The 11964-nt window shown below is 41.3% G+C and overlaps 1 protein-coding gene across 1 annotated transcript; it reads left to right on the top strand.

The window, feature by feature from the left end:
* Positions 1–3316: 3316 nt before the first annotated feature.
* On the top strand, positions 3317–10551 carry LOC307037297 (uncharacterized protein; the record flags this gene model as incomplete). Its single annotated transcript, XM_079678068.1, has 8 exons — positions 3317–3589; positions 5020–5181; positions 5957–6003; positions 6759–6799; positions 7057–7140; positions 7892–7983; positions 9371–9485; positions 10103–10551. 8 exons carry the CDS (start codon positions 3317–3319, stop codon positions 10549–10551), a joined length of 1263 nt encoding a protein of 420 aa, XP_079534194.1.
* Positions 10552–11964: the final 1413 nt, after the last annotated feature.

Raw genomic sequence — 11964 nt, forward strand, 5'->3', positions numbered from 1 at the left:
TGAATGGCATGGATATAGAATACCTCCAAACCTCATGGGCCTCTCGATATCAGGCAAATAAATCTGTAAAATATAGGTCATAAGTGTTAATCTCTCCGGCTGTTCCTCCTTTACATTAGAGCAGCTCAGATGAAAGAGGTGGATGATTGGTGGATTAGTAGATCAGAACCTTTTACACTTAATGTGTTACCCATAAATACACACATATTGTTCATGTGCCAAATAAACACAGATGCACACACAGTGGACGTTAATGCAATCATCTTTATGTTTTTGAACCAATTTTGGGGGAATCACCCCAAAACAAAAATGTTACAACTTTCCATGATTTAGAGGAATTATTGAAACTTCTGAAGAAGTCAGTGTGCAGAAAGCCACATTGAGAGCATGAGGGAAATACTACATCTCATCTGCTGCCCACACAGGAAGAGCTGTGCTGCTGAGCGTGTGAGAATTAGCATCATGCCTCATGCTAAGTGTCTTTGTTTTTCTTAAAGGACATCTACAGTACATTGGGGCAAGGCTGTGTAAAGCTCCAATCATGTTCGTTGAGACATTTTTTAGATTTAATCAAGGATCTTGCAACATTTTTGGCACTGCTCCAGTTGGACAGTTTGAAGCTTTGTTGTTGCTACGGAGTTTCTAAATCACGTGCTTCTTCTTTATACTGAGATAATAGATAATGCCTTTAAGAATCTCTTCGTCAAAATAACCCTGCTAATATTTCAATCATTAGTAGAACACAACTGTTTTGAACAATGCATGTAATAAAATAGGAAACAAATCCAATAAAATGAAAAAAGCCATCATAAGGAAGGTATTTTTTTGTATCCGAACGTATTATATGTGTTTATTTTTTCACCCCATTAGTCATCTCTGAAGGCCAACCCCTCCCGTCACCATTATCTTGTAACCTTTTTAACTGGACCAACTGGATTAAAACTACCAGAGAAGCAAATCATGCAACAGTGAAACACGTTGATGCAGCAGTATTAACAACTACAAATGTCATATACATGTATTTATACATTCATTTTTGCTGTATATGTATATTTTTGCTGAGTTTTGGCTGATAATACTATTATTACGATTTTGATTGCAGGACTGTTATTTGTGATTTTATATTTTGTTTTTGTTACATTAGTTTTGATAATTGGGTAAATGATATAACGATTCTTCCATTGCTATCGGTTTAGGATCCAAAAAAAGAGCATGTCGGCTGCACAAAGCTTCCCCGCTTAAAAAATAAAGATTCAAAACAAAGACTCACTCTGTTGCTCCACCAATGCAGGGCCTGTTGTCAAGAGTGAGCTCTGCTTTAGCTGGTAGAGTAATGGTGGTTCATCTATTGGATTAGTGGAGGGATTTCACTGTGGTATTAATCTGAGAAGACAGCAGGAGAGCGGGCTCACGCTGAGCTGTTGTGTCTCTCAGTCTCTGGCCGTCACTCAGCTCGCTGTTCCAACTCCATCAGACGCTCCGACACGCACAGGACACCTCGCAGCCAACATGAACCTTTTCTGCTTCTCGCTGGTAAGAGACACACTTTTCATTTCTGTGTCTACTTGACAAGCTGTGTGTGAGAGGCTGAGGGAAAGAGGAGTGTTGCCATGTGATTGAAATGCAACCAGTACATTTTAAATCTGTTGATCACGGCATGCTGGGTAAATCATTAGGTTTGGGAAAACAAGTACAATGTGGTTGTATCAGCCTCTGAATAAGTTAGAGAACAATGAAATGTAACTATTTAAACTCCTACTATTCTTATTTGTAGTCAGATCATTAACCCACTTATTGGTTTGTCATTATAAATATCCTTCTGATATTAAAGTTGCTCGTTTCTGCACAGCTCTATGTGAAAAAGTAGAAATGCATGATATGAATATAATTACCTAATATTCCTATATATTTGTACTTTAATGCCGTAGTTTATGTAGTAGTTGATGCGTTCACAATGCTAGAGGACAAAGCAGATAGAGTATTGATAATTGAAGCAGTGTAAAAACAATGTGCAGTGGCAGCCTTTTCCCATTCCCTCCCACACATGGTCCCTCAGATGCTGCTGCAGCTGTCACGCTAAACGCTGACACAAGGCCATGTACAAACTTTTCATTTGGACAGATGTTGGGGATGTTAACCAACAATCAGGATTATTAACTAACGTCGTTCTACAGTCAGAGGCGTGAACTGTGATTGCACTCATTGTCCTCTCTGTTGCTGTTGATTCACGTCACTATGATGAGTCATAGTACAAAGACAAATGAAACAAATATCAAAACTAAGACATATCTTACCTACATGTAGGTCATCATTTGGCACATTAATTGAAAGTAATTAGGTGAAATAAACGTATCATTTCTTTGATGCAGGACTTTTGAGCGTTTTAGTTTAGTTTTGAAAACAAACGTACAGACATTAGGTAAAGCTTAATGAAAACTCTATCTTGAAGGATATTTGAATATAAATAATTTTATAATGAATTTCCTCCACAATTCAACATATGCAAGCGAATGAAGGGAAGTACAACTAAAGTATTTGTAATTATATAGAAAGGTACAAATGTGAGGATATCTGTATTATTTCTTTTAATTTCTTCACATTTCAGTCAGACAACTCACGTGTTTCTTATGTTTATTATAAGCAGCATATAGTTTGAGTTTGGCGTCTAGGCTCGGGCCTCATCACTCCACAGATTTACAAAGAACATTGAGTGATGATTAGATAACTATCCCCCGAGCCTACAGGTGGAAGCTGGGGTGGAGCTGGGGTGGTGGTGGGGCAGGCAAGCAGCAGCAACATGAAACACAGCAGCAGGAACATGAACGCAGCTATAGCAAGTGAACACAGCAGTGGCAGCAGCAGCATAGCGAGGCAGAGGCAGGAAGACCTGGCAGCTTAAATAGAGCGACATGTTTAGGAGAATGTGTTTGTTTGGTTGTAAGAGGGACGAGGTGCGTCACATGTGGAGGCGTGTGGCGCAGTGGAATAGTGCGTTGGTGTTGGGATCAGGGGAGCACAGGCAGGCCCGTTTCTACGGGGGTGCATAAGGGTGCATTGCACCCTCAGTTGAGTCGTTATGCACCCTCATTTGAAAAAAAAGTTTAAAAAAAAAAATGTAAAAGTAAAAAAAAAGAAAAGTGAACAATATTACATATAATAATAATAATAATAATAATAATAATAATAATAATAATAATAATAATAATAAGAAGAATTTAGTGCATTTATTTGATCAATTTAAACGGTAAAGTCAGGTGTGCGTGACCTGTGCCGCTGCACGTTCGTCATCAGCAAGGTGCTTACCCAGCAGTCAATGATGGACATCAGAAAATGGTTAAAACAACCAGCCCTTATCGCCAGCAGTAACACTGCATCTACTGCAGCCGGTAATAACAGTTCAGATCATGGGGACATTACGTTACCCGCGGCCACTGTCGTGGACACTAACGTCCTCCCGCCCGACACGCCGGCTTTGCCCGCCTCGCCCACGGAGGCGGAGCAGCTGCAGCCGTCTTCGTTGCCCCAAACACCGCCACCCCTCGGCTGCCTGCAAGTGCCAGAGGACCTCGGCAAAACAGAGCCTGCCCAGGTATATTTAAAAAAGTACCCAACTCGCCTGTACAGTGGGGTAAGGCGCTCATTTTGCAGCTCATGGTTTCAAAACAGAGATTGGCTGGAATATGTAAAAAAGATGCCATCTTCTGCTATGCATGTAGACATTTCGGTTCAAGTAAGTCAGATGCCTTCACCACAACTGGCTACAACAACTGGCGCCATGCTCTTATAGGCTATGATAAGGGACTGGGAAGGCATGAATCAAGCAAAGAGCACATATATCCATAGATCTCTTAATGTTGCTCTCAAAGTGCACCAGATTGAAGCTTTTAACTTCAATATTAAAAAAAAAATCTTCTCGGGGGAGCATGCCCCCGGAACCCCCTAGAGGAGGTGAGGACCCCCCTAGAGGAGGTTAGGTCCACTCCCCACTTATAAAAATAGCACTTTACCACTGCACACTCTCTAATCTCAGATGCAACCTGAGTCATTTTGTTCTGGAACCGGGCCTGAGCACAGGTTCAAACCCCACTGCAGTCAGCATGTCGTTGTGTCCCTGAGACACTTCACCACAAATTGCTCCTGTGGGGATTGTCCACAGTATTGAGTATGTAAGTCGCTTTGGATAAAAGCGTCTAACAAGTAACATGTAATAATAATTAATGTATGATTGGTGCTCGAGTAGACTGCCTGAACTAGCTCGCAGGCTTTGCCCCATTTAGTCCAATACCGACGAGATAATAAAAATTATTTGAGATTTAAAACCTAAAAAAGTCATCAACTGATGATGACATCGAATCAAGTCTCCTCCTTTGTTGCCACTGAAAAGGTCCGTCTGTTCAGTAAAAAGATAAGACGTGAACATACAGGCAAGACGAAAGGGATGAAGAGAGAAATTGTTCCTAGAAGGAATCCAAACAAGCCACACACATTTTAATCCTGACTGAAATCTGTGCTGCGTAAATTTCAATCCTCCACTACATCCCTGGTTGACAAGCAAATTTAAAAGAGCTTTGGAGCAGCATTAGCAGCATATCCCTACAGTCGTATCAAATCCTCATAACTCTAATTGTACGTCTATTTGAAATACAGCAAACATGTAGGTCTTGTTCAACCATTGAGGTTTTCCTCAGTTGTAGGCCCTGGAAACAATCATTTAAGCTGATGTGTGAGCCTGTATGACATTTCCTCACCACCAACAGGAAGTAGGCAACCTACAAATCCTGCGCAATATGTGGGCACTACTTGTTTCTTCATCAGTATTAATCAGATGTAACCCATCAGTACGGAGGAAACCCATTCATGAATCAAGCCTGCTGAGAAAGTTTAATTGAGCAGCTGTCTGTCTGTCTGTCTGTCTGTCTGTCTGTCTGTCTGTCTGTCTGTCTGTCTGTCTGTCTGTCTGTCTGTCTCTCTGTCTCTCTGTCTCTCTGTCTGTTTGTCTGTCTGTCCACTTGGCATCAGGAGGGGTCCATGGAAAGCCTGTATGAGGCGGTGCAGAGCTCCGGTGACGGACCCCTCCGACCCATCCCCAGCCGAGCCTCCAGCCGAACATGCAGCCGCTCCTGCAGCCCGGCGGTGCTGCTGGATGACAAGTGGCACGGCTCGGGAAGATCCATCTCTATGGTGAGAGAGTCAGAGATCCAGAAATGTATCATTACAGCAAAGACACAGTGCGGATAACAGCCCAAAATAAGACGAGTAAAGTAGAAAAAACATGTTTATGAAAATAAGTAGCAGCGTTGAACATAAAAGTAATGAAGCATCAGCAAGTGACCACTTTAATAGTGTGTAAAAAGTAAAAAGTGTATGTTGAACAACAGTAGTGTAACAGTCTGAGGAAGTGAAGCAGCAGCCAGTAATAACAAAAGTAAAATCTATATTTCAAAGATTCAAAGATTCAAAGCTCCTCCAACAATGCAACAGCTATATATGGCTATATACAAAAATATACACATGTATATATTGCACATAGACGCTCCTACAAAACAGTGTCATATATCCAGTATTGGTTTGGTGGTTGCCCGGGTGGCTGTGGTGGTTGCCCGGGTGGCTGTGGTGGTTGCCCGCCTGCTGCAGGGAGAAAGGAGAAAGAAAAGGAGGAACCTACACTGTGTGTCCGCTCATACTGTATGCATGACATATGGATTATAGGCGGCCTGCTAACAATCATAATCAGATTGTACGGGTCACTCCACAGAGGAATTGGGACTTGTGGCCCCCCAGCCACCAGATTGTACTTTCAAAATAAAGCTGATTATGAAACGGTTGAAAGCTGCTGCTGAAGCCACACAATTCAGAACTGTGAAATACATGTAATTGAACAATCATTTACTCATTAAATCATTATTGTGCAGATAATAAACCAACATCTGACTGAAAATGCTTTGTTTTCATTCAGGAGATGCCACAGATTCATAGGACCATCTATGATAAAAATAAAAGAAGGTGAGAGCATTTTGTGACTACTCGTTGTGTCATTATGCTGTAAACAGACTCTGAAACTGAATACAAAACATTGTAATCCTGCAGGCTTCTACTGTAAAACCTTTTTTCTGTTTCTTTTGTTGAACGTGCGTGTAAATTGCAGAGAAAATCACGCAGGGAAAAGGCTTTTGTCTCCCATAGAGTAATAATATATGGCTCCCTGTTTATTGTCACCGCCTTTTACAGTAACACTGGAAATCCATCCTGCTACAGCTGTGCTCTTCGTCTTATTCTTATGTCTTGTTCAATTGGTCTCGACAATTCAATCATGTATCTTAAGAAGATCGACAGCTCAAGACATAGACATTAGAAACAAATAATATATATACTATATATATTTATTTTGATTGTTAGTAAATGCTCTTTGACAAGCAGTCTCCTGCAGACAGTTGAAAAAGCAGACGGCAGATTATAGCTGGTTGACTAAGAGGATTGAAGGCCCGTTTGCTTACAGTATGCAGTCACCTCAACACCTTCACTTCCCGGCACAGTTTGAGGAACAGATCATGCACCTCTGCACGGTATCTAACTTGTCCTCAGTTTAGTCATGCTCTATGGTTGGCTTTTGTTTGTGTCTGTCTTTTGGTATCGGTGGGATTGTTTTGGTTTGTTGTCAGGCTGAAATGCCATATCATCTTTACTTAGTTCTTAGAGTCTACCCTAAATGAATCTTATTAGAGGCAGTTGTGTAATATCTTTGATTATTTTACTTTCAGAACACATATATCCAAGTCTGCCTCAGATAACGACACACTAGGTGAGTACAACAATGTCCTTTGGGTTTTGTTAATTCTGGGTGTTTATTTTCTTTCAATTGGACCTCTACCCTACACCTTAAGGAAGACTACAGCACAATATTTGAACTTCTCTGAGTTGGAAAGAAAATACTGTTATGTGGATTATTTAGATTAAAAACCTCCGATGACCTTCTGTGACTCCGAAAACTATTTCATTCATTTATTGTTGATTCATTTAAAACCCCAAATCTTTGTGATTTATCTCCCTCCACGGCAGATAACCCCGGCTGTAATGCTGCGGTTTGGCCGTCCGCCAAGAGCAAAGAAGATTTAGTCCGCATCCCCAACAATCACAATGAAGGTACATTGGAAATAAATAGGTTAAGCTCATCTATATGGCAATGTTCATTTGGAATCCCAGCATGACGTCCAAAGACTTGGGCTGGGTTTTCCAACCAATTTTGGGGATTAAATGCTGCACCAAACAAGCACTGTGAATGTTGTACCCGATTATTTCTATTGAGGCACATGAGGAAGGGATGTTAAATGTCCAGTGTGAAAAGAAAGAATATACAGCAAAGGCTATGTTAGACCTTATTTCAGTCAGACAACTCACGTATTTCTTTAACATGTTTATTAGAAGCAGCATATAGTTGAGTTTGGCGACTAGGCTCAGGCATCATCACTCCATAGATATACATAGCACGATGAGTGATGATTAAATAACTAACCCCCCGAGCCTACATGTGGAAGCTGGGGTGGGAGCTGGGGTGGTGGTGGGGCAGCAAGCAGCAGCGACGTAGAGGTAGCTGCAGCAATAGTAGCCGCAAGCAATGCATAGAGAGAGATCTGGCAGGTTCAATAGAGCGGCAAATTAAGGAGACTGCGTTTGGTTGGTTGTAGAGTGGCAAGAGGGCGTTATGTATGAATGCAGCATAAGTGCTCGAGTTGACTGCCTGAACTAGCTCGCAGGCTTCGTCCCATTTAAGATGGACTTGAACAAAGGTGCATTTGTCCTTTAATCTTGAGAAATCGAGACATGAATAAATCAGTTTCCTGGGTTTTTAAGTGTTTCACTAACCTGATGATTGTTACATGTTGTTTCCCTGCAGAAATGAAAAAGACTAAACACAAAACTGAAACCAAAGACGGGAAAGGAGCCCATTCAGGCACAAAGAAAAAGGAGAAACCACACTCAAGCCACGTAAGAATAAAACAGAATCACTCCAGTCTACTAAGCCAGGTTCCCCTATTGATGGTAACCTAATGAAAAGTAAAGGTACATTTAAACAGAAATATTTTAACCCCTTGCCTGAACTGAACCCGACTCCTTTGAATTGCTTCTGTAACACAATTACATCACTATGTCATGTAAATAGAGGGCTTTTTGAACATTAAAGCATGGAAACATGTCACAGTAGTGACAGAAAATACAAATATGAACCTCCAAAATGATCATAACATGTCGTCTTTAAACAAAATGCTTCTCCTTTATCTCTGCACCACTCTTATTAACACAGCATTAACATACTGATGCTTCCCTGACAACCTAAGTATCTATACAAATGTACCTGTTGCTGCACCAGTAGATGTGCAAATGTTTGCAAGTGCAGACTGGGGGTCACATGACGCAACAGGCCATTGTGTGTCTAACAGGCTGCCAACTGCTTGTGACATCCAGAGAGCCTATGGTGACCTAAATGGCACAATTTAACATAAATGCTTATTTAGTATTATTACAGTGCAGATGGCCCAAAGAGGGTACTGTGTAATCTGTGGTCCAGAGAGAGATGTGAAAGAGTAGGACTGTGTGTGTGTGTGTGTGTGTGTGTGTGTGTGTGTGTGTGTGTGTGTGTGTGTGTGTGTGTGTGTGTGTGTGTGTGTGTGTGTGTGTGTGTGTGTGTGTGTGTGTGTGTGTGTGTGTGTGTGTGTGTGTGTGTGGCAGCCTGTTGCCGGGTCACTCAGTGCCCATTCTGACTAATGCCCATCATAGTGAGAAGCAAACAAAGCAGAGCCTGCCAGTAGTGGATCAGCAGCAGCTCTTAGTGTCTCACAATGTAGCTGCTAAAAGGACGAGTGACCCAAATGGGGAGAAGATATTATGCCCACCCTTTCTGTAAAAAACCTCTAAAACCAAAACAAATGTCTAAAGCTGTAAGCCCTACGAGTCTTCATAAGACAATGCTAAGATGTTAAACAGGTATAGTGTTTACTTTGTATTCTTACCACCAGTTCATCATGTTAGCATGCTAACATATGCTGATAAATATTTAAAAGAAAGAACCGCTGAAGTGTTTCACAAAAAACTAAAATCTCAACCTCTTAGTGACACTAAAGGAAAGTAAGAGCTAGGATTGATCCTCTTGGGACAATGAATGTGTGAAATTTGATATCAATTGAATTCAATCTGGACCAAGTTGTAGACCTATCAACAGACACATTAATGCCACTAGCAAGGCGAAATGAGAGGTGGGATCTTAAAATGTTTTTCTATTAGCATAAAGTGCATTTCGTCGAGCAATCAGAAGAGATGTCATCTTCTAACGGAATTAGAAATGAAAACTAAAATGTCGTGTGTTCTATTTATTCAGAATATACACGCCAATGGTGATTCTAAACCTGCAGCCAAAAGAAACCAAAAGACTGGAAAGAAAGCTGTTGGAAAAAGTGGGAAAGACGGGTCGAAGAAAAACCACAACTCAAGAGGTGAGACAACTTTCTGTACCAACGACGAGATGACTGTGCCGTTTCCCTATTCCCTAGATTCATCTGTCCTTTTGTAACCTCGCTTTCCAGCGACTGAATGACTCATTTCCAAGACTAAACTTAGTCATGCTTACAGTTACAGATTTCAAAATTGTTCTGCTCTGATGAATTTTACTTCTGCTCTGACATTTCTTAACTCCTTCAGTGTAGTTGCCTTTGATGCCTTTAGGGCTGCTTTAGAGTAAACAAGCATCCTTAAACTACTTATAGCTAATACAGACCAGAAGAGATTCTGGTTTGGCCATTTTAATATTCCCTCCTACTCTCTTTCCGGTGCTGTTTTATGAGTAAAGTGGTCTCAGGTAATTTCCAGTGTAAAAGGTTTCTTCAATGTCTTTTTTAATGGTCTTGCGACACTTGTGATGGTGTTACGACACTTAGTGGGACTTAGCAGAACAATTACTCACTCCCCATTGTGGTAATTAAGTTTTTTTGGCAGCAACACCTCAACGTGACGCAGAAGCCTGACTCATGTGTCAATGTCAACACCCCTGAAGTTTCACCAGCCTTAGAAAGTTGTGAATTGTCAGTTTTTCATTTATGCTTCTCTCTCTCAGTGAACTCCCCACCATGCGCTATGAGCCCACCCCTGGGACAACACTATCTGGACGTGCCCTACAGGTCAGACAGGAGGCCCTACATAGGGAAGTCGGCCACCCTCCCAGTCCCCACTCAGGAGAACTCGACCCCGGGCCGACGCACAGACATGATGAGCCTCCCTGGTGGAGCGACCCCCACCCATACGTACCACCAGCGCTGGAGTAACCCAGGCGAGAGCAGCCCTTCCTGGGGGTCCGTGCAGCACACCTGCTGCCGGCCGCACACAGAGTATCGCATGTTCTCCCCTGACTTCAGCACGTCCCCGGAGAAGGAGTGGGAAGAGGGACAGCAGCAGGAAGCGGCCCAGGGGGACAGCTTAAAACGGGACTGTAAACCCCAGACTTCCCCAAACGTGCCACGATCTATGACGGATGTGAATCTATCAGAAGCAGATGTAAGTTTCTAACGGTCACTATGTGTTTTGGAAACCATTAGTTAGTTCTTCCAAGGGCTTTGACATGGTTTGAGTCAGTGCTGTAGAGTTTTTGCCTTTTACTCGTGCCCTAAATGCAATGGTCTTGGATAGGTTAAAGGATGCTGATAGGCAGAGAGACCCATAGGGAGGTTCTTGTCCATCTGGTGGACACATGTCTGGGATTCAGTTGGTAATTCATTCATAATTTATCTTAGTGAGTGTTAAAGCCTTGTTTAGTGTTGTTTAACTGAACTTTTACTAAAAATCTGGTTAGTTTCTTTTGGTTCTGCCTCCAGTAGGTGTTCTCAGACCGTGTCAAGTGTTGATTGGTTCAATCATTTTGTTAACACCAATATTAGGATGCATATTATGTATTATTGTCATTTCATTGGTTAAAACAACATTTTCTTTCCCTGTTGTGGTAACTGGTAAAGTGGTGCCCTTTTTGCATGTTTGCTACAACTGAAATTGTTATATTTAAAGATTTTATATGACCACAAATGTAACAATAATTAGGTACAGAACCGACCATTCGATGACTAGTTTGTTCGTAGGAGATAGGTTAACTCAGAACTTGCGTAGTCTCTAAACTGTGGGGAGTACAGCCAAAGAACCATTGTTTTAACCTATTTGAATTCAGCCTTTGGTAACCTTTGTGAAACATTGAAACAATGCATCATCATTTGATTCAGAAACTGAACTTTTAGTTGGGAATCTGCCCTTAGATTTTCCCATTTGGATCCTTTCTATCAGTTGCTGTTGAGTACAGCTCGTTCGTCACGCAGCGCTAATACCGCTCCATTGTGCGGATTGACCTCTAGAGTCAGTGTCTCTGCAGACATCTATCAATACGGAGACCTCCGCTGATACCCAGAGAGCGCGTGCAGAGTGAATCCAGCGCAACACAAAGCGGTTAAAGCTTAACCTTACTTTGTGGAAAACTGTCAAAGACATAAAGGATGATCCAGTGTGGAGATTACAAAATCTCTATAGATCTATCGTGTCATTGGTTCTCAGAAATAAAATGTAATTTCATTTGACATCAAGCCTCTTAAGAGTATAGAAGTCATGGTGTAAAGGTCAAGACTCATTGTGCTCCCTATTTAATGAAGTCAGAGCTCTTCTATGCATCCGTTTCCTGGACCCACTTTACATGCACCATGTGACCTGTATCACAGAGTCAAACAAATGTCCAATGACATTTTCAAATATTATAAAATTGCAAATATGCCATACAGACTTATAAAATAATTAAATCTTCTTCTTAAGTTCTGGTAAAAAAATAAAATTAAAATAATAATAATTATATTTGAAAAGATAAGAAGATAAGGATACTTTAAAAAATAAAAATATTCATGTCTAATTTTTAACTCTATATATGAACAACTGCCTCTCCAGGGAGTC

This window comes from Notothenia rossii (genome assembly GCF_949606895.1).
Source record: "Notothenia rossii genome assembly, chromosome: 4".
NCBI classification, from domain to species: Eukaryota; Metazoa; Chordata; class Actinopteri; order Perciformes; family Nototheniidae; genus Notothenia; species Notothenia rossii.